The sequence below is a fragment of the Erpetoichthys calabaricus genome, chromosome 14, assembly GCF_900747795.2.
Source record: "Erpetoichthys calabaricus chromosome 14, fErpCal1.3, whole genome shotgun sequence".
Lineage (NCBI taxonomy): Eukaryota > Metazoa > Chordata > Cladistia > Polypteriformes > Polypteridae > Erpetoichthys > Erpetoichthys calabaricus.
The window spans coordinates 109,971,993-109,996,369 of NC_041407.2; the positions used below are offsets into that span (position 1 = coordinate 109,971,993).

Sequence of the window (24,377 nt, forward strand, 5' to 3'; positions counted from 1 at the left end):
CTGCACTGTGGGGATGAAGAGGGAGAGAAGTCTTTTAATTAACCAGACACTCTACATTCTATTCACACCCTGATTTCAATGGCCATGGACTCTGGGCAGTGACTGGAATAATAAGAGAGGTCAAAATGCGATCCCTGTGCTCATTCACCATGATAACTCGGGTAAACAAGTAACTCAGGGATATGGAAGGACCTCTGAATAGAGACGCTGCTTCTCTGGATTGAGATAAGACATTAGAGATGGTTTAGGCATGCATGCAGTATGGATGCTCTCTAGGGTCCTCCTTCAAGATGTGCGCTAGACTTTGCTCACTGGGAGAAGATCAAGGGCCAGAAACTGGAGCGCTATGGACCATTTTCTCTCTCAGATGGCCTGGAAGCATCTGGGAATTCCCCAGGAAAAGCAGGAAAGAGTTGTGGAGGATACAGTGACCTGGGACCTCATGTATAAACGGTGCGTACGCACAGAAATGTTGCGTACGAACGTTTCCACGCTCAAATCGCGATGTATAAAACCTAAACTTGGCGTAAAGCCATGCACATTTCCACGGTAACTCAAACCCTGGCGTACGCAAGTTCTCCGCTCAGTTTTGCAGACTGGCAGCACCCCGCGTCAAAGCAGTGCTACTGTTCCTGTGTGGTCACCCTTTCTTTCTTAGACCCACATCCCTGACGCGGCTTTATAAATACACTGAAACTAACTGCATATTGTTTATTAGTGTAATGCATCTGATTGTAATTAACCTGCAGCTATATAATGGTCCAGGGAATAGCCATAGTATTCCAAATACTAGAACTGCTTTAGCGTTGTTACGCTCACTGCATCATCTTCTTCTTTCAGCTGCTCCCGTTAAGGGTTGCCACAGCGGATCATCTTTTTCCATATTACTCTCACTGCACCACTCGGAGTATTTATATCACTGTATCCGAGTGTGAATCACAGCAGCAGCTGATCGGAAAGAGAATTATCGGTTTACAGTTTCAAGTACACACTACCTCAGCCACAGCAAAACGCGTCAAAGCCTTTCCTGTACGGACCTCGCGTTTCAGAAACAGTTTCATCCCAAGAACTACAAACGCACTCAATCAGTCCATCAAGTGCTCCTTGTAGAACTGTTTGTACTTATAAGTACAATCACCTCACTGTAAACTTGCACTACAGTTATAATATTGCACAACCTGCACCACTTTATAAAGCACGTATGATGACGATATCATTTTTAAGATGAAGTTCAGCAAAATATGTTGCTTATAGTATACAGATAAAACTTTAACTTCATTTAAATAATCTGTATTGTTAATAATTAAACATGTGAGGACACGGTGCCGCAGCGCTAGCTAGTTCAGGGATTGTTCCTGCATTGCGCTGTATTCTTGCTGGTGCTGACGCGACACTGGAAGGATAGACGGATAGAATAATTAAACACGTACTACGAAGATATTTCAATGTTCCTTAAAAGTTTTGAAGAATCGGTGTTCTAAGCTTACAGATGGCTTAACGTCTATTACAGAGCTGATTGGGTACTTGGAGAAAGAAAAGTAAGGACAGAAATTGGAGGTTAGTACGTTTGAAAGAGACAGTACTGCTGTGATAAATTATTTCATCGAAGGTCGCACATGGCGCAGCAAGCCTCTTGCATGAGGCACGACCAAGCACTGCGCCACCATGTTCCCATGTTTAATAACATGCTTTCATTCCTATCATCATGAAAAAGATATCACGTAAACATCTCAGTATTTTAATTATTCAGAGAGCTGTAATATCACGAATGTAATGGATTCTGTGTCCTGTTGGAGAAAGAGAAAGAACGGAAGCACGTAGTGATTCACACATATAGAGCACATAGAAGATCAAATACAGAACAAAGCATTTAACGTGCTACTTCAGAAACTAGTAAAATAAACGATTTTAAGATGAAGTTCATGATGTTCTACTTTAATGACAAAATAAACTACGTGATTAAAGTGGAAATTTCAAGTTTAAAGTTGACATTTCATGCTTTTTTCCCCACTGTGTGCCTGTCTTTTTTCTCTGTACCCTAATAAGCTTTCATATGACACTTTTCGCTTTTTCACACCAACTTTGATATGTGACAACTTCTTTTTTTATTTCGGGCACTGTGCAACTTTGTGAACTTGAGCTTTCGAGTTTCTCCGACACTCTGTCAGTCGATCAACTTTCTTTTGCTGATTATACCACTGTTTAAACCCACAAATTGTACGTTTTTCCTTTGCCTCCACTTGGTATTCGCTGAAATTCTTATATGTTCCCCCCGTGCTTTTCCCATTGTCTTTTCACAGAAGGCTATTTATATCGATTTGCATATTCAAAGAGGCATAATTCTGGGAGGAGTTTGGGCGGGACAGAAGGCGCGTGCACGTGCGTTACTTTTCACGCTGATCGGGATTTATGTAGTGGAAGAACGTGAAAGTTTGTGTACGCACAGATTCCTGCATCTGGATTTTTCTGTGCGTATGCACATTCCCGCTTTTGTGCTTACACCATGTTATAGTGTGAGTTCTATGCACAGCGTTATACATGAGGCCCCTGGTCTTTCCAGCTTAACATTTAACCACTGAGATCCTCATCAGTATAATCTGAAGGAAAGTAAACTATAAAGAAGTAACCATCAGAATGCAGTGTAAAGCTGATTTACAGTATATTTCCTTTACCCTGGATACACTGTAAACTATTGAGCACCAGGAAAGTTTGTTAACTCCTGTCATGTCAAAAACATTTTAAAAACAAGTCATTTTACTTCAATTTCTTACAATGAAATAATCAATGATGTAATTACGGTGTAGTTTTATTCTTTTTCTTTTCACTTTTTAAAGCAGGAAATCTCTCTCAGAAGTGCAACTTAACTCCTTCCCAGGTGAACACTGCTGTAGGCATGTCAGCAACATGAACCTGTTCAGCAGCACGATCAGCTGATGCTGATGCCAATACCTCACATTCATTCTCAATCACTTGTTTCAAAATCGGCATCTAACAAGTTAAGAGCCTAATTTGCCAATAATATGCACAACGTCATGTGCACAGTATTTGGCTTTACGCGTTTGGTTCGATCTCTTGCCAGATGTTGATGCCATTTTTGCCGCTGTTTGCTCCTCGCTACTGATGTGAATGTGGAGGGAATCTCGGTCAAACCAATAAAGCTAACCTTCCTCCTAGCAAACAGAGTCCAACTAAAACATAACAGTGGGTTTAGTCACCATTTACAATTGATTACCACCATCAACCCCTCCTTTTGACAGAAGTCGACATCCGCCCTGAAAGAGTTAATGTAAAAACGTAAATCATTTTTTCCAGGCATGATTGCATGTTAATGTACAGTAAATGATTTCTGACATACCGTATATACTCGTGTACAAGTCGGGTCTTGAAACCTGAAAAATCGATCATAAAGATCAGACCCTGACTTATACACCCATTCAAAAACACAAAAGTAAATTTTTTTTTTCATCTTCTTGCTTCCTCAAATCCCGCATCAGTTCCTCAGACACATTGAATTTTGTTGCAGCAGCGCAGTTACCAAATTCTTTCGCTACTTCAACAACTTTTAATTTAAATCCAGCTTCATATTTTCTTCTGATTGAATGCACCATCATAGATAAGGGATGCTCTTACAATAAAGGTGTATGAGGGTGTGAGATACACAAATCTGTACAAATGTCGCTTCGGAATAGTTCGGGCATTACTGTGTGGTCACGTAGGCACAATGCATAGAACAAAAAGGCAGTGTGCTCCGTGGTTACTCTCTCAGGTACAGAAGTGTGTTAGGGACACGGAGACGAAAAAAAAAGTATATGTTGAGAATAAAGTCGAGGAGAGGAAGTCCGTTTAAGAAGCATGTACCAAGTAACATGGGTCAGGGAACACTTAACACAATGCATTTAATGTGCTACATTACTTATGACAGAGTTTGAGAAAATCTAGTAAATTAAGCGTTGATTTTAACTACTTAATGACAAAATAAACTATGAGAATAAAGTCAACATGTCGACCTTAATCTCGATATAAACGTTGAGATTAAAGTGGAAATTTCGAGAATAAAACAAACGTCGAGATTACAGTGCAAATGTTGAGAATAAAGTCAGCATTTCGACTTTATTCTCGACATACACTTGTTTTTTTCTTCACTGTGTCTGTATTTTTTTCTTCTTCTCCGTAGCCCTAATATGCTTCCATACTCAGGTGGGCGTTTGCATGTCATAATCTCTTGGACCAATAGCTTCAGAATAGTTCGGTTATTGCTGTGTGGTCACGTAGGCACAATAGAGACAGAGAGGGAGAGGTGAGGAGCACCTGCTGATACAGTGCGTTGCCACACCAAAATAGGAAAAATAAGGCCATGTGCTCCATGGTTACTCTCTCAGGTGGGCATAATCTCTTGGACCAATAGCATGAGTTTTCCACAATCGACTTATACGACCGACATTATAAAATACCAGAAATTATATAATAAAATCAAGGCCAGACTTATCCGCAGGAGAATTTAAACTTGAGTATATACAGTAATTTGAATTTTAATTGTTAACTTTTAATCCTTTGTAAAAGAAATTAATACATGAATATCAACAAGGTGATTACATTTTCCACAGCTCACTGAAATATCTCCTGCATTTTACGTGATGTTTCCTCCACAGATTCTATGTCAGCTGTATAATCAGAATATAAAAACTGATATGCATAGGAGTATCGCTGGTTTAACTGAAACCATTTCTTTAGCACAGCAGTCTCACTGCCACAGTGAGTGTTCCACAAACACTCTTTCTTCATTTTCTTTCAAATGTAGCCGTTTTAATTTATAACAAATACTGTGCATCTTAAATATGTGTATCCAATGCTCTGCCCATTCAGCACTGATATATCAGTCCTTAATTTCGTTAGACACGTACATTTCCCACAGTTGTAAATGCCACTGGCGCCTCTGATGTGAGCACCGGAACAATTCTGTTCTTTTCTAAACCCTCGACACTTTCTACTGATACAGCACACTAATTGGGTGGCAACCACTGGTCTTGATGCTTCCTTGCTTTTCTCATCTTCCTATTCCCTTGTTCTGCACATTTCCAGGGTTCTTCTAGCATGTGGCAAGGTCCTTTTTATATGACTGATTTTTATTATGTTCTTAAAAAAAAAAGCGGGCTAATGCTTAGCAATTGTTGGCTGCATTTCCTCCCCTGCAGTATGTCTGACGTATTCAGAGTATGCAATCAATTCATACAGGAAGAGAGTGTCCAGTTGTAGCACAATTTTACTTATAAGATTCAGATTTATTCGTGTATAGCCTTTCACTGCTTACCGTATTACTGTGGAGAGGAAAGAACGTGCTCTGTGTGGAGAAAAAGCAACTGCACAGTGAAGGGAATCACACAGATGTGCTGCAGCAGTCAGAATGTGTGAAGTACATATACTCAGGATTTGTTTAATCCCAAAGTCCCTGACTAATAAGGTCGTGTGTCATTTGTTAAATCTAACAAACCATGAGCACCAACATCGGCTCTGACAAACTCCCTGTTTACAGTGGACAACAAAATAAAAAAAAGGCAGCACAGCACAACATAACATAAGACCCCATCATGACTTGGAAACACGCAGGAAAAAAAAAGATTAACATCTGCCCACAGCATTGATAAAACTATTAGGCCTCACCTGCATCTTTCCAAGAGGTTTAATAATGGTTTCATTGTCACTTTTAATTCTGCCCACGACCGTATCCAAGAGTAGGACCTGCAGGTTAAGGTTGGAGATGTGAATGCTGTAGAAGTTATTGTTGGTGATGTTCACCATATTCTAGAGAGAAAAAGAAAGACAGAAAATGTGTCACCTTTTACATGTGGGAATGTGCAAGATACGTGTGTAGGTCAGCTTCTTCAATGCACACCTCTGATTAGAAAAGTCAAATTAACCTTATTGAAACAATTCAACTCTTTATCCATGCTGAGCATTTGGAAGCATTAATCCTGGTGCTGAGATCCTCAAAGCATGCAGGACACAGTTTTTAAACCGTTTCTCAGCAAGTACAAGTTATATTTTATTAAGACAACCAAACCGTATAAAATTGCGCACACAAGTCAATAGTACAGGGTGGTCCAGATCTAATTATGCAATTTTCATTACACTCATTATAACTTAAGTTTATTACATAGAGAATTCACAAAAACATTTTTGTTGCCGATAGATGGCAGCACCTGACCTGCATTCGTTTATTACAAGATATTTTGTCTTGCATTGTTTTCCTGCATTGCATTAAAAGTTGCATAATAAGATCTGGACCAACCTATACAGTACAAATATCATTCGAGCAATGTAATAATAGGGACACGGTGTTAAAAAAAAAATCCATTAAAACTAAGATTAACTTCTCTAAGCTCCTAAAATTAGTAACAAGTAAATGGTAAATAGAACAGAGTAAGGCCACCTATGAATAAAAGACAGGAACACAAACTTCCTGTTCATTCAAATTCCAGAGAACATAAAATCTCTAGGCTACACCATATTTAGGACAAGGCAAGGCAAAGGCTACCTGGCCACTGGCTCAGATCAACCCGAGATGAAGCCATTACTAAGGGCTCTATATTCTCTAAAGGTCACAGTCTCCTGAAGTCCTGCTGGTGTCTCTTACCGTTACGTTCATAATGACAGCAGAATCTTTAGGTGAGAAATAAACGAGGGATGACTTCATTCCACTCTGCTCCATGGTGATTGTTCGAGGGTACAGAAAGAACATGACCAGAGCCGAGGCCAGGAGGCAGAGTAGCACAGACAAAAAGACATACAGCTTCCTGTAGTGATGAGAAAGTGAGACATACTTACTACACAAGAGAGCCTGCCTGCTTCACCTTAAACCACTCAATTTATTTGTATTCTCAGTTTAGGCTCAACAGGAAGACTGGGATCCAAAAAACACCCTCCTGCTTAAGATTAGGAACTGAAATAGCAGGAAGTGTCCGGAAATCCACCAAAAATATAAAATTGTGGGCAGCCACATAAGACATGTTTCTTTTGCTGGAGAGACAGACGATAGCGTCAATTAACTGACTAATGGCCATTCCGGGTCATCACACTGTTCTGAAGGCCAAGTCCCAACAATCCTGTGTTTTAATGTCTGCCATTAGTAGAGAATACAACCACAGACTACCAGAAGCACATTTCAAAGACTGGGAATGCAAGCAGAGAGAGAGAAAGCCATCTGTGCTGCAGTTTGTTAATACTTACTGTACAAGACAAGTTTTTAAGGGAGCTCTCACATTAGCAATTCTCTTCATGCATGGCAATAAGAATGATAAGGCATCCTATCAAGGAGTGTGGTGCTTCACAAACACATCATTCAATTTAAAAGGGGATCTTCTTTCATGTTTTGCAATTATCAGTAACTTAAATCATTTTTGAAACAAAACGGGCATAATGAGCAGTCTATGAGGCATCTAGAAAGCAGTGCTAACATCCAAGGGACTGAAACATAAAGAATGAGGTGACTTGAGGTTTACTTCCCACCGTCAACTCTCTTAGAGACTGTAAGAGCCAATTTTAGAAAGTTAAAGTTTTGAGTTAAACTCATTTTAATGTTTGCTTAATTTGAACAGAATATAATTTCTTCCATAGTCACAGACAACTGTATGGTCTTTTCCCCCTATAAGTTAGTAAGAGACAGAACCTTCTTGCTATAACTAAGATACAGTGTGATAATAGACTCAGTTGTGTTTAGAACAGGTCCCAGTAAACAGGGACTTGAAAGACTCAGAAATGGGATAAGTATACAGTTTTCTGACCGTCGTTTAGAAATGGTTCAGAAATGTTAAGTGATTAGTAACGATTTGAAATGCAACAAGACTTAAGCTTTGAACAGAACGTTTCTTAACAAGAATGTTTCCCTTCTTTTTTGTGTGAACTGTTTTACCTTGAATTTTAACTAAAACTTTTAAAAACAAAGATATTTTGTCTGTGGAATCATTTCGGCACATCAGGCTTTTGCTGAATCCCATTTTTAAGTTAGAAATGCCAAACTTTTGACAATTTTGGAAAAAACGCAGCTACAGAGACCATGAATAAATTGACCTACCTGGGTCCCATGTTAAGAAATGCATAAACAACTAAGCTACCGTATACACTCGCGGATAAGTCGGGACTTGATTTTATTATATAATTTCGGATATTTTATAATCGGTCATATAAGTCGAATGCGGAAAACTTCATGCTATTGGTCCAAGAGATTATGATATTCTAACACCCACCTGAGAGAGAAACCATGGAGCACACAGCCTTATTTTTCCTTTTTTGGTGCGGCAATGCGCTGTATCAGCGGGTGCTCCTCACCTCTCCCCCGCTCTCTCTATTGTGCCTACGTGACCACACGGTAATACCCAAACTATTCCGAAGCAACATTTGCACGGATTTGTGTTTTTTTGTATATCATACTCTCATACAACTTTATTATAAGAGCATCTCTTATCTACAATGGAGCGTTCAATCAGAAGGAAATATGAAATATGAAATGGTTCAGTGGCACAGTGAGTAGCACTGCTGCCTCGTAGTATGGAGACCTGAGGTTCACGTCCCAGGTCCTCCCTGCGTGGAGTTTGCATGTTCTCCCCGTGTCTGCGTGGGTTTCCTCCCACAGCCCAAAGACATGCAGGTTAGGTGCACTGGCAATCCTAAATTGTCCCTGGTGTGTGCGTGTGTGCCCTGCGGTGGGCTGGTGCCCTGCCCGGGGTTTGTTTCCTGCCTTGCACCCTGCGTTGGCTGGGATTGGCGCCAGCAGACCCCTGTGACCCTGTAGTTAGGATATAGTGGGTTGGATAATGGATGGATTAAAATCAAAATATCAGGACCATTATCCAAATGTCAACTTTTATCACCAAATCAAATCACCGTGTCCCTGTTTTACATGCAGGTTAGGTGCATTGACCATCCTAAATGGTCTCTAATGTGTGCTTGGGGTGTGTGTGTGTGTGTGTGTGTGTGTGTGCGCCCTGCAGTGGGCTGGCGCCCTGCCCAGGGTTTGTTTCCGGCCTCACGCCATGTGCTGGCTGGGATTGGCTCCAGCAGACCCCCATGACCCTGTGTTAGGATATAGCAGGTTGGATAATGACTAACTGTTTTAAATTAAACATCGTTGAAGTAGCAAAAGAAATTGGTAACTGCGCTGCTGCAACAAAATTCGATGTGTCTGAGAAACTGATGCAAGATTGGAGGAAGCAAGAAGATTTAAAAAAAACAAAACAATAAGTGTCGCATTTTTGAACAGCATATAAGTTGGGATCTGATTTCATGGGTTTCAAAACCCGACTTATACGTGAGTATATACAGTAAATGTGTCAACTCTGACAGAGCGCCTCCTAATAAGTAATCTTTAAATACCCAGTCTAATGTGCAATTGCAACAAGCTGACCATGCAGTAATGACCAGCTAAGAAGTGACCACCATTACATAATGTAGATATCTTTAAAGAACATGCGGCTGTAAGTGTTGACTATTTGACAGTTAAAACAAACTACCAGCCCTTAGATTATAAAAATTAACAATCCCTTCTGTATATTATTTGCAGGCTGATAACACAAGAAGATTATTAAAAAGGTTCTGAATCCTTTTCTTGATTTTGTTTTCCCCACTAAGGGACTGAGGAGCCTCAGTTACTGCACTTGGCAGGTATGGATACAGTGGTAATTCCCTAAAGTGTACCAAGAAAAATGAGGGTATAATGGAAAAGAAAGCAAAGATCAAAACTATGAAAATTGAAATCATGTCGCAGGTTTACTGAGGAAAAATTAGTTTGCCTTTACTGTGGCAGAATGACCAACAAAGATAAAAAGGTACACATTTACATAAAGTGTTTTGGGATGCTTGTTATGAAAGGTGTTACATAAAATAAAGTACACTCAGTTGTGAATTCGGAGGCTCTCAGTGGAGGGGACTGCAGATCACCTCCTCTTCCTACAATTAAAATTCTATTAAAGTTATGTGAATTATTTATCCCTTTAAGATATGTATAAAGAAAGCAACATTTTTGAAGACAGAAGAATGAAAGTTACCCGTTAAGAAAACTTACGTGCGGCTGGGTTGAAGCCTCTGGTCGCTGTATGGGATCAAAGCTACAAGCTGCTTCTCTTGACCTAAGAGACGGACCATAAAAAACAAAACCTTGTAAAGACAGACATATTGTAGCGGGGCTACATAGTAATCGTGTTTTCAATGTGCCGAGTGCGTTTTGTTTCCATCGTCCCGTTTGCTGTTTACAATGTGTGCGTCAGTGAATGTTGTTCCCATAAATACAGAGGGGATGGATGAGGGAGAGAGACAGCAGCCCCAAGATGGAAAGTACCTGTTCACAAATAATTACATCCTGCTCTTTACTATTTAAACGATCAGGAGGGAAAAGAGAGGAGGAATTAGAAAGACGGAGATTTCACTTTACGACAACGAACCACCATTACCTGCTATTTTTCACTTTGCGCCGGATTTACTTCAGTTCAATCATCACCAGTGTCCCCGGGGTTGGACTTCATTATCCACCGCATGCCGAGGAAACACAGTGAGGTCGTTCCATTTTTCCGGGAGATTCAAACACATCCATTCTTTGTTGATCAGTCATTCGTATTCATGACAGTAATATACCCGGACTCAAGTTCACGATCATTGTCATTTCCGTATTCATCCATTGTTGTTATTTGTGTTGTGTTTGTTATATGTTACAGGGGCGAGGGAGGCTTTGTTATTGTATGCTTTGGTGGTGGGATATACATATCTATATACATATATTTTCTACGTAGGGAATGTTCAGTATTGTTTGCTGTTGTGTTCAATTTAACATATTTATTCACTTATTTGACATACCTGCTTTTGTGTGCTCGGGATTCACCGTCAATTGAGGGGAAAATATTATTTGTTAGAGGTACGGCTTGGTATAGGTAGATTCATCTCAGTAATGTATCCAGGCCACAGGTCATGGTAGTGTAGCTGTGTAGTGTAGATGCCAGCCGTTACAATATGATCTTCATGGGTATATGACTGCCTTTTATTAGAGGTCAGTTTTTATCCAGAAGACATAAAGCCATTTAACAGCCACTCAGACAGACAACAGCACTCTTTCTTGTGTCTATCATCTGATGTCCTATTCGCTGTCAGTTAATGGTACGCTCTCTAGCAAGTAATGTACTGTGTGCACCTGACAATACATTTGAACTTGAACTTCACTTTTAAAATGTGCACATTGATATTTGTTTCAAAAACAGACAAAAGCGAGGAGGAGGAGGTTTGGTTGCTGCGCCCACCACATGACGAACCACCTAAGGATGTCAGATTAGGACCCGAGCGCAGCCGTGGCAATGGGTGACACCTCAGCACCACACTAGATCAAATGCAAAGGCAAGAATCTTAATGTATTTTGTACAATTTCTTCAACTTTAACTATAGTACTCAAAACAGAGGATTTCCAAATCCCGCAATTACAACCTGCATAAAGCCAGCGCAAGACATACACTTGCAGGCTGCCCATGTAGTCTGAGACCAAACTGTTCATTTCTGTGTCACATGTGACAAGATGTACACGTGATGGCTATTTAACTAATCTGAAAGTGAGGTCTGCTAGTAAAGGTCCGCTGAAATCAAGCACATCCCATCATCAAGATCAGGGGTTTTCAAGTTCAGTTTGGGGGACTGATCACAAATCAATGGGTCAGGCTTGCATTTCATTAGGTGGTCTTTCTTTTTGTTCTATCGTGCATTCAAGCAAAATGTGCCAGCTTGAAAGGAACATTTAGAGCAAGTGATTCTTAACCTTGGGCAGCACGGTGGCGCAGTGGTAGCGCTGCTGCCTCGCAGTATGGAAACCCTTCTGGGATCGCTTCCCGGGTCCTCCCTGCATGGAGTTTGCATGTTCTCCCCGTGTCTGCGTGTGGTAAGGTGCTTTGGTGATCCCAAATTGTCCCTAGTGTGTGCCCTGCAGTGGGCTGGCGCCCTGCCCGGGGTTTGTTTCCTATCATGCGCCCTGTGTTGGCTGGGATTGGCTCCAGCAGACCCCCCCATGACCTTGTAGTTAGGATATAGCAGGCTGGATAATGGATGGATGGATTCATAACCTTTTTTGAGTCTCGGACCCCCTTAAGAATCTGATGAAAGCTATGGACCCCCTTCCCCAGAAATATTCACTTAAACACAGCTTTGCATGCAATGAATATAATGTACTTTATTTAAAGAGATTTGTTTGTCTCATACATGTATTATTAAACTTTGTGCTGTAAGCAGTAGCAGGGTGCGTTTCTTTCATTTCTTTCAACAGGAAACCGTTGGTCGAGGGCTGTATGGTGACCACTATTTTTCTCACACAACATTTTTGTTGCTGTTATTTTTCTCAAAAGTCTGTAAGTCATATATTAAGCTTAGGCGAGATAAAACTTGCTAGAAAAGTAATGTCAAGAGAGCACAAGAACAATCATGTGAGAAAGTTCACGCGAGAAAAAAATCAACAGTACCGGGCTGTATAGTGAATAACACGGTTCATTTTTATTTGACCCTCAAGGACTCCCTGAAATTCATCCATGGACCCCTGGTCCTCAGATAAAGAACCCCTGATTCTGATGAAAATTAGCTTTAAAACCTTAATTTCTTTTGCATTTTTCTTCCCAATTCACTTTAAGTGGAATTTGCTCCCTTAATTGTATCCATGTACTACCAGTTACTGACAAGCAGTATGACCTCGATACTGAATGGTGCAGCAACTTAAGTGTTACCTACTTGTGTGTTAATAATTAAAGGGTTAAATAAACAGAACAATAACAACAAAAGAGCAAAATCTTATAAAGGAAGAAAAATAATAGTGTGACACACAGAAATGCTTGCTACATTCCAACGACAAAATGTATCAGGTTGATATCATGAAGTCAGAAACAGAGAAATTACAGCTTGCTTGATGGAAGGAGGAGTCCGCTTGAAAGCAGAAGTTGGCTGAGATGAACACCTGCAGTTACGGTGGTCCACAGGACTGAACTTGAAAGCCCCTCAAGTGTTTGTGTGTGTGCTAATTAGTAAGAAAAGCCTTAAAATGGGTGGTGTTCAAGTTCAGTCCAGTGGGCCACAGTAATTGCAGGCGTTCATCCCAACCAACTCTGCTGCTGTACGAACTGTCACTTTGGGAGGCCAAGTTATGCGTCAAACAATAAGCACAATGAGACACCACAACCAGTTTTCTGCACAATCTACACCACGGGTGTCGAACTCCAGTCCTGGAGGGCCGCAGTGGCTGCAGGTTTTCATTCTAACCATTTTCTTCATTAGTGGCCAGTTTTTGCTGCTAATTAACTTCTTTTTCTTTAGTTTTAGTTAACTTGACTCCAGTCCCCCTTAGTTGTCTCTTTTTCCCTAATTAGCAGCCAAACAATAATGAGACACAAAACGAGCCGCCACATAACCAGCTAACCTGTGCTCATCACACATTATCTGAAAATAAAGAAAGGTGAAGGCCTCAGTAAGGTTGGTCTCTCAGGTCACCAAAACATTTTGACGGCATTCTTAGAAATAAACAGAAAAATCAACAGTTTTGGAAACGTCTGCTGTGGCAAAATGAGAGCAGCAACAGGCCATGGAATTCAATAACGGCTTTAATTAACAGCAGGAATCCGATTTTCATTAAGAGATTGGTTGGAGTGAAATTGGTTGGAGTTTGAAATCCCAGTTTAGCTGGTCATCTGTTGGCTCGTTTCACATCTCATTTCTGTTTAGCTGTCATTTAATGAAAAAAACGTCAATTCAGAGGCCTGAATCCTTAAAAACAGGGCTATTAAAAAGAAGGGAAAAGAAGTTAATTAGCAGTGAAAACTGGGCACTGATTAGGAAAAGGGTTAGAGTGAAAACCTGCAGCCACTGCGGCCCACGGTTCGACACCCCTGATCTACACTGTGTAAAAACACTGTAACGGCTGACCCCTTACCCAGACCGGCCACTACACTACCAAGACTTATACCTCAGATTACCTTTGGTTTCAAGCCGTACTCCTTACAAGTGGTCCTGCTTTTCCCGACACGGTGAAATAACCAGATAATGTAAACAGGTATGTAAAATCAAACGCGGATATATATTGTAACTTGAAAAGACAGACAAATATTCAATAATAAATATATATGTGCACAAAACACCACTATCCCAAAAACACCAGTGACTAATTATTATATGAGACACAAATAAAAAACATGTTTACATTAACCCTCCCGTGCCCCTAAACAAGAAACAAAAGCACATTAACAGGACTGGATAAACACAGCAATTGAAAATGAGGTGAAAAATGTGTCCAAAATAAAGTCCGGCGGTATTGAAACTGCCGTAGTGATATTGTGCTTCCTCCCGACAACAAAACGACCTCCCCGTAAAAGTCCTGGCAAAGGTTGGAATGAATTTGAACCCTGAGGTTTGGCTGTCATGATGTAGGATCAGTAGTTGAAAAAGCAATAAACAGCAGTGATGAGTCTGTAAATGGATGGTTAAATGGCCCTCTTTTCCCCTCTCTCTCTCCTGCTCCATTTTTTTTAAATGTCCCGGATGTATCTGGTGTGTAAACAGGTGATTTCCATCTCGGGGCTGCGGTCTCTCTCCATCATCCTTCCCCTCCCTGCACTTACGGGGACAACATTCACTGACGCACACATAACGGACAGTAAACGGGACGACGAAAACAAAACGCACTCAGCACAATCATTGAATATACTATTATGTAGCCCCGCTACAACATGTTTGAAATAAACTATTATTTTTAATGATACAGTGGTTAATTCAAACAATTAAAAGCTATCTAGTTGTGTTTACACATTCTACTTTGGAAAACATCTTGTATCACCCCAGTCCCAAAGGTATCACGTCCTAGTGAGCTGAACGACTTCCGGCCTGTCGCTCTGACATCACATGTGATGAAGACCATGGAGCGGCTGCTGTTTCACCACCTGAGGCCACAGGTCCGCCACGCCCTCGACCCTCTGCACTTCGCATACCAGGAGAAGGTGGGAACGGAGGATGCCATCATCTATATGCTACACTGATCCCTCTCCCACTTGGACAGAGGCAGTAGTGCTGTAAGAATTATATTTCTGGACTTCTCTAGTGCCTTCAATCCAACCTCTACTCCTTAGTGACAAGCTGACAAAGATGGGAGTAGATTCATACCTGGTGGCATTGATCGTGGACTATCTTACAGACAGACCTCAGTATGTGCGTCTCGGGAACTGCAGGTCCGACATTGTGGTCAGCAACACAAGAGCACTGCAGGGGACTGGACTTTCTCCGGTCCTGTTCAGCCATCGGACTTCCAATACAACTCGGAGTCCTGCCACGTGCAAAAGTTCGCTGACGACACTGCTATCGTGGGCTGCATCAGGAATGGGCAGGAGGAGGAGTATAGGGACCTAATCAAGGACTTTGTTAAATGGTGCGACTCATACCACCTACACCTGAACACCAGCAAAACCAAGGAACTGGTGGTGGATTTTAGGAGGACCAGGCCTCTCATGGACCCCGTGATCATCAGAGGTGACTGTGTGCAGAGGGTGCAGACCTATAAATACCTGGGAGTGCAGCTGGATGATAAACTGGACTGGACTGCCAATACTGATGTTCTGTGTAAGAGAGGACAGAGCCGACTATACTTCACTAGAAGGCTGGCGTCCTTCAACATCTGCAATAAGATGCTGCAGATGTTCTATCAGACGGTTGTGGCGAATGCCCTCTTCTACGCGGTGGTGTGCTGGGGAGGCAGCAATAAGAAGAAGGACGCCTCATGCCTGGACAAACTGGTGAGGAAGGCAGGCTCTATTGTGGGCACGGAGCTGGACAGTTTGACATCCGTGGCAGAGCGACGGGCGCTAAGCAGACTCCTGTCAATCATGGAGAATCCACTGAACAGGATCATCTCCAGACAGAGGAGCAGCTTCAGCGACAGACTGAGGAGATTGTTCCTCCCCCAAACTATGCGACTCTTCAATTCTACCCGGGGGGGGGGGGGGGGGTAAACGTTATTCAAAGTTATTGTCTGTTTTTACCTACATTTTTATTACTCTTTAATTTAATATTGTTTTTTATCAGTATGCTGCTGCTGGAGTATGTGAATTTCCCCTTGGGATAATCTATCTACTATAGCACTGAAAATAATAAAAAAGTCAGTGTAAGTAAAAGGTGACAGCTTTTTTTCTTTGCCCAACAGTAAATGCCTCGCTTTGTGTGCAGGTTTTCCCAGACACAGCAGATGTCTCCATTCTGTGGTACAAAAACCTTCTATACAAGATGGTGAGATCATAACCTAGCATGGCAGCAGGATCCTGAATTATAACGAATGTCAAAGATGACTGTGCAAGCCTTTCTCAGACAGTTATTTAGTATCTTATCTAATATCTACAGTGCAGGATATCCAGAGACAACAGATCACAGGAGCACACACGCATAACCGTACCTCTAGGGATGCGTCCAGTCCCTTGGCAGGAAGGGCAGTTCGTGCTGTTCCGCCCAATGATCTCCACATAAGGTGTATAGTCACCTTCCACCTCATCACCATTACTTTGTTCACCAGTGTCTGTGCTGTTGCCCTGCTGGTCAACGATGGACTTTCTGTCACTGGAATCAGAACTTTTTGACAAGGAAATGGAAGAAATTGACCCACCCATGACGGGACACTCTGTCAGGTCGCCTGGAAGAGAGAAAGGAATACTTGGGCTAAAAAATAATTACAACTGTGGTCTGGTTAGAAGGCTCTCACAGTCAAACCACCATACAACATACCCTGTGGTTTAGTTAGAGAGCATGTTGGACTGACAAATCGCCATTTTGTCAGTCAGTCAATCGCCATGCGCCCTCAAACCTTCCTGTCGACAAAAGTCGACATCCGCCCTAAAAGAGTTCAAACATACAGTGAACTGCTTTTTGGCCCAAGTTGCTGAGATAAGCTTCAGTGAACTCATTACCTACAAATTTGAACCATAACTTACAGATACTCCATACCTGACCATGGGACTAAGCATTATACAAGAGATTTTTGTCTTGGTGTATAAGTCACATTATAATCCTAGGCTAGAACGACTAGTCACTTTATAACTCAAAGGCCAAATGGGATGCGTCCATCCTTAGGGAAGAGTACACAGTGGATACAGACGAACATTCTTCACAAGATAAGGTATTCTGCACATACTGTACCTCCATGATTAAAGCGTCATCAGAGTGGCCAGTCATTAATCTGTAGGTAACATCAGAGAGTCTGAAACCCCAAAAGGAGAAAGTGGCATAAATTAAGGATCACCCAAGGCCTATCTGTCTAGACGTCAGCCATGCCTTCCATGCACCAGCCTGGGTTCTGAATGCAGACGAGCCGCCTGAGGTCCCTCTCCTTCTTGCACAGATAACATCCCTTTAAGCCACTGCTCATCACCTTTCACGTCCTTACTAAAAGTATTTTTCTTTTAATTTGACCTGTGAAGCTTTTTGGCTTTGAGACAGGGTACATTTTTATTAGATCTTGGCACCAAGGCTTTGCTATTATTCAGATACTAGACATTAAGCCTGTTACAATAACGGGTAGTGCATTCTCTTTGAGAATTTTCTTTACACTCATTTTCCTGTTCTTCTATAGATCTATTTACTCTTCCGAGTCTTTCTCTTTTAGCGTTTTTCTGACGCTCATTATCTTATTCTTCTTTTTTGGGTGGCATGTTATTAGTAGATAGTCACAGTAATATAAGCTTGTACGTCCGTAATATTTTCTGTTACAGTAATACTGGCTTGTATGTGGCTGTAATATGTGTCACTGTATTGTGTGCCTTTCATTTTCTCTCGCATTAATACTGGTTTGTATTTCCGTAAAATGCCTGTAATTTTCTCTGACAGTAATACTTGTTTTGATGTCCGTAATATGTGTTTAATGTTCGGTCACAACAGTGGGCAATCAGCAGATTCTCCCCAGCAACTGATGTAATGTGTGGCGTGTACTTGCTAATCGTGCATGCGGCGTCTCTCCAGCAAGTACTGTGCAGTTCCCCAGCAAGTATATTAAACCATGCTGGTTTGCAGCTGATTATTGTACTGTATGTGTGGCGTCTCCCCAGCAATGGATTTTATGTGCGCGAAAATAAATCTACTTTTAAAAGTCATCCTACTGTAATATCATGAAAATTCGTATATTTAGGAAAACCTGACGCTTTACACTTTACCGGGCTAGGCTTCTTAACTCTTTTAGGGCGGATGTCGACAGGACGGGTTGAGGGTGAATGTCGAAAAAAGTCGACATCCAGGGATAGAGGGCGACTATCAGCTGTTAATGGCGACAAAACTCACTGTCACGTCACAGGCATTCCCTCTGTGCTTGGAGGAATGCTAGACTCGCTGACTCGGCAACTAATCCTTGCGTGTGCGTGAGTTGCGAAATGTAAACAATGGCAAGATGGCATTGACATGTCACAAGGGAGCGAAGCGAGTGCAGAAAAGAAAAAACTCGGCAGACAATGTTTTGTGCATTATCGCGGAGTCGGACTCTTGATTTTTCAGAATCGGATTTTATTGACAGTGATCAGGAGATCGAACAAGAGAGTGAGAAGCCGGCATCAGCTGATCGGACACCAGCCAATGCCGTGCCAGCTGAACGCATTCGTGCAGCCGATGCATCTACGGCAAGGTTCGCGTGGGAGGAATACACAGACATTGATCCGTGGGAGCCGAACTGGCTACCGGACTTCACAAGACGGCATGGCTCGCTGTTGGACACGACAGATCACCAGCTGCTGGACTACTTCAGGTTGCTCTCTCCTGATGCTGCTTTTCAGCTACTGTCAGACGAGACAAACAGGTAGGCAGAGAAATTTTTTGAATTACGGGCTGCGCTTGCGTTGCATTCTCGTTTTTCAAAGTGGAAACCCACAACAAAAGACGAGATGAAGCGCGCTGTGGCATTACAAATAGAGATGGGACAGAACTGGTGATATAACTTCAGGGAGCATTGGTCCAAACGTGCTTTGTCCCCTGGTGGCTCTGGACAGGTTATGCAGTGTGATGATAGGTACGTGATGCGGCAAAGTTTTATTCAGAAAGCTTGGTGGCAGTGGCATGGCACGATGGCAAACGGGTGACTTGTCTCTCTACAGTACACACTAACAATATATGTGAGAAAGTGCAGCAACAGACAATTGAAAAATAGGCACCAAAACAACATGTATTGTAAGGAGTGCAATGTGGCAATGACTGAAATTGGCTGCTTTGAGCGAGATCAGACTTTGCTATGTGATATGTATGTGAATCATAGAGTATGCAGGCTCATACAACATACAAGACAGTAACATTTGTCAAAAGGAAATATTTTTTGTTGATTTCAATTGCTTTGTGTTCTTTTTTTTAAAAAAAGTTAAGTTTTTGGAAAAATATTCAGCCCTGGGAGAAAAGAAACAAAAAAAAAAATTAGCCCTAAAAGAGTTAATCACAAATCTGACATCCTCAGAGTGAACACTTGCACAACCACACACACTAATCCCACCACTTTGAGGAAGCTGCTCTCCGCGTCTCAGGACCCGATTGAATTTTTCGTGCCTTTTGTTTCAAGTCTTACCTCATTTCCAGAAATCCGATTGGCTCGGCCACACGATATCTTATTGGTCCCGCCCTCTCTGTCTTGTGTGACGCGTCAGGCGGCCTTTGAAGCGTCGCACCGCACCCCGCGCATGCACACTTCACCAGAAGATACACACATACACGGACACTGGACGCACACAGGGGTTTTATTAAAGAGGATTTTTTGCTGCTGTTATTCATCTGATAATAAATACTGCTTTGTATTAAACTCCAATACGTAGTCTGCACATCTTGGGTGAGTGAGGAAATCAAGTAACCCAGGGCGTCACTTCTCTCACGCAGGCCGAGACGGCTTGGTAGGGATGCCTCCAATAGTGAGCAGCACAGGAAGGCCAGTATGCGACAGTAAGTGAAATGGTGGACTGGCCTGTGTGGTCTTTGGGGCACCCATTTGTCCTCCTCTTGTGAGCCCCCATCAGGAGGGGTGCACTCACTCACAGTCAAGTGTTTTGTGCTTAGGTGTTTGGTTTAGTAGGCCCACCAAAAGCGAATGTTCTGGGCTCCTCTCAGCCCACAATAATACAGAGGGTCATGCATTTGTGTGCAATGACTTTTTGTTAAGTTTCTCTCATTTTAATATGAGTAAGCCACTCAAGTTGTATCAATTTCAACACCACCAATTCATACAGTAGGTTATTAATATCCAATAAATGATCTGAGCCAGTTTTTTATTCACCTTAATATCCATTAGAGGTTTACTTCTTACTGTACAGCACAGAACATGAAATGTATCTCCCATCATCGTTCGTCTGCACTTCCTCTGAACACCAAGCAATGGCTGACTCTCACGCACCTCCCGCCTCCTCAGTTGTGGAAAGGGAACATTTGAGCAAAAGGCCTAGCAGCAGCACCAGTTGAAAAGTCACAAATCATCACTCCCATGAAGACCAGTTAAGACAGTTCATCGCTCCCCCACTTTGTGGAAAGTGTGTGGCACGCAATGACCTTTAAACCACTCGGTTCAGGCCTCGTCACAGGGTGACCGTGTGACATTCAGCAAGTCACTTTTCACCAATTAAGGTACACAAACTGTAATTTATTAGCCTTTGTTACAGGAACATGCTATAAACTCATTCACTTCATTGTGCTGCATTTCAAAAAGAGCTCATTAATCTCAAAGCCACCAAATCCAATGGGGAGTCGAGAGTCTATTCTGACAGCAACAAACATGAGGCACAAAGCAACCGTAAGTTAGCACAAGTCCACCACAGGGCCAGTCAGGGATCAATCTGACCACAAACAAACCTTTAAAACATTTCACCAAGTCCCCAAACACAACTCAAGGTCACACACGTGGACATTTTCTAACGTACTTCATGCTAATTATTAAACTGCACAGGTCCAAGTGCAGCTCTGTACTGTAGGTTTGTATTTTAATGTTTCATTCAGTAAATGTTAATTATTGATTTTGTACTTGTTTTGTATTGGAGTCATCTGTGTGGTGCTCAATATTAAAAAGTCAAATATTAACATAATAATATGAACACACCTGAAATACAAAAAACTAATCAACCAGCTAGCTGATTTCACATTAAGGAGGCACGCACAATGTTACTCTGTTGTTTATAAATCTGAACAAATTCAAGAGTGACAAAGAGTCACAGGACTGCAAAGTAACACGTACCAGTTTAAGGTGCAAAGTGTGTCTGGGACAGGCGTCTGCAGGGAACTCCGGCTGGACTGCGAGTTACATCAGGAGAGGACGAGGCCAACAGCTGAAAGAGAAGATGGAGACAAGCTGACAAACCACAAGCCACAAAACCACTGAAAGTCCACAGCTAGAAACCCAATCTCCTATCTGCTCCATCTCACTGCTACCGAGGTGGCCACTTCCTCCACTCCTTTTTGTTAGGCGCCACACACCCTTTCACTTTTCCTGCACTGTCCCATAGCCTAATGTTTTATTTTATTTTCTTGATTGTCCGTGGCCTGTAGCACCTGGCTGGATTCGACTCCCCATCCAAACTTGTTTTTCCTTAGTAATGTTAACATGATGCTTCACTCCTTCACTCACCTCTGTCAACTCACTCCCCAGACTTATTCATGAAGTACCACAGCTCACAATTAAATCTTGAATGAAGCCTCTCCTCATGTATGTTTTAACTTTCTGATATGACAATCATTTACTTCATCCTTTTTCAAACAACTCTGCTGTACCAACACTGCCACTAAAAGGCTACCAATCAGTTCCAGTGGACGTTCAGTTCACTGGGTGACATCTAATTTCATATGAGGAGAGATGAGGACACAACAGAACAGATTATATACAGGTGGTCCGACATACGAATGGGGCCGCAGCTGCTCCTTCATCTGTCTGGGGGATGCGATGCAGGCTCCTCAGTAACTGCCGCTCTGTCATCTTCGGCCAGGGGGCGCTGTAAGTGGTGGCTGCATGGAGCCGGTTTCACTGCTCGCAGTGTAGTGCCCCTCAGGCGGCTCCGGTTGATGAATGGGGCGATGGGGACCGCACTCCATTCATTCTCATTGGGCAGCTGGGTGCGCGGCAAGCACTCGTGTGCAGGGCGGAGGGTGGCATTTCGCTGCCCGCCCACCACACAGCCTTGCAGTGTCCCTCGAACGGCCACCCTGTTCATTCTCAGTGGACGGCTGGTGATACTGCAAGTTGTGACCCGGTTTTGGCTGAATGGAGGCCATCGAGGGTGAATGAGGCGGTGGGGGACAGCATTGTAGTGTGCCTCGGGTGGCTGCCTGCTGAATGGGGGCGGTGGTGGGCGATTCACTACCCGCCTTTGGCGGCACCCTGTTTGCACTCGGTGGGCTGATGCTGCAGGCAGCATACTGTATGCAAGTGAAGGTGACTGTGTGGTGAACCGCCACTCGCTGCCTCCAATTATTCTCAATAGCAAGCCTGGCTTGACCGTTACGTACATAGCTGTAAGTCGTCTCACGTCAGTACATCAGACCTGCTGACTGCTGTGATAGCGTGGACAGTGCTCTGCAGAAGAGCTCATCTTCACCCTTCAACAATGTCTCTGAAACACAAATCTGATGCAAGTGCTGGTGATACAGTAAAGAAGAGAAAAAACATCACCATGGAAAATAAAGTAGAAATAATAAATAAAGTCAGAGAGAGGTGAAACTCCATTATTCACTGGCAGAGCACTTGGTCACAGTCGGTCAACAACAGCATTTATTAAAATAATGGACCTGCTCCAACTTACATACAAATTCAACTTAAGAACAAACCTACAGTCCCCGTCTCGTAGGTAGGTAGGTAGGTAGGTAGGTAGGTAGGTAGGTAGGTAGGTAGATAGGTAGATAGGTAGATAGGTAGATAGATAGATTTTATTAATCCCAATGGGAAATTCACATTCTTCAGCAGCAGCATACTGATACAATAAATAATATTAAATTAAAGAATGATAATAATGCAGGTGAAAAACAGACAATAACTATGTATAATGTTAAATGTTAACATTTCTCCCCCCCCGGGTGGAATTAAAGAGTTAAAGATGGGAATTCACAAAGAACTACACGGATACATTAGATCAGGGGTCTCCAACTCTGGTCCTGGAGGGCTGCAGTGGCAGCAAGTTTTCATTCTAACCCTTTTCTTAATTAGTGACCAGTTTTTGCTGCTAATTCACTATTTCCCTTTATTTTAATTGACTTTTCTTGAGATGCTGACCGCTGAATTGATTCTTTTTTCCTTAAACGGCACCTAAACACAAATTTGATGTGAAGTGAGTGAGGCAACAGATGAGCAACCAAGTCAGGGCCTCCAACTCCAACCAACTTCACTTCATTCAGTTTCTTAATTTGAAGCCAATTCTCGTTGCCAATTCAACCTGTCGTTTAATTCCGTGGCGCTCATTCTGCCATGGCAGACATTTCCTTTTTTCAGAGCGCTGGCTGGCAGAATGTTTTGTGGAACTGAGCAGATCAGCGTTACTGAGGCCTTCACCTTTCCTTATTGTCAGTTATTGTGTGATGGACGCAGGCTGTTGTTTATCGGTTGGTTCATTTTGTCTCTTAATGTTGCTTGGATAGATAGATGGATAGATAGATAGACAGATAGACAGATAGATAGATAGATGTGGAGTACAAGTCACAGGAGGGTCTGCTCAAGCTTTATAACACACTGGTGAGGCCTCATCTGGAGTCCTGTGTGCAGTTTTGGTCTTCATAAAGACACAGCAGCACTAGAGAAGGTCCAGAGGAGAGCAACCAGGCTGATTCAGGGGCTACAGGGGATGAGTTAAAAGGAAAGATTAAAAGAGCTGAGCCTTCACAGGAGATGAAGAGGAGACCTGACTGAAGTGTTTAAACTGATGAAGGGAATTAGTGCAGTGGATCAGACGGTGACTTTAAAATGAGTTCATCAAGAACACGGGGACACAGCTGAAAACTTGTGAAGGGGAAATTTCACATTAGGAAGTGTTTCTTTGGACAGAGAACCACAGATATGTGGAATAAGTGAGCTTTGCTGGGCTGAATGGCCTGCGCTCATTCAAATCTTTCTAATGCACTAATAAAGCCAGAGAGTCGTCAGAAGCCATTAAGAAGACTAACAGACTGTCATGTTATATAGTGCCTTGACATGTGGAGTACAAGTCACAGGAGCTTCTGCTCAGCTTTATAACACACTGGTGAGGCCTCATCTGGAGTCCTGGGTGCAGTTGTGGTCTCCATAAAGACATAGCAGCACTAGAGAAGGTCCAGAGAAGAGCAACAGGGCTGATTATGGGGGGCTACAGGGGATGAGTTATGAGGAAAAATTACAGTTTAAGCAAAAGATGATTAAAAGGTGACATGACTGAAGTGTTTAA

At 42.3% G+C, this 24,377-nt stretch overlaps 1 protein-coding gene across 1 annotated transcript in view; it reads right to left on the bottom strand.

Annotated features, from left to right (window-relative positions):
• The window catches only part of tmem106a (transmembrane protein 106A), a 43,745-nt gene that overhangs the window by 12,440 nt on the left and 6,928 nt on the right, over window positions 1-24,377 (bottom strand). The window contains exons 2-6 of the mRNA XM_028818547.2: window positions 21,212-21,302; window positions 16,433-16,666; window positions 10,055-10,118; window positions 6,632-6,791; window positions 5,659-5,799 (exon numbers count right to left, since the gene is read on the bottom strand). Coding sequence (XP_028674380.1) covers window positions 5,659-5,799; window positions 6,632-6,791; window positions 10,055-10,118; window positions 16,433-16,643 — 576 coding nt within the window. The 5' untranslated portion in view covers window positions 16,644-16,666; window positions 21,212-21,302. The remainder of the gene's footprint in view (window positions 1-5,658; window positions 5,800-6,631; window positions 6,792-10,054; window positions 10,119-16,432; window positions 16,667-21,211; window positions 21,303-24,377) is intronic.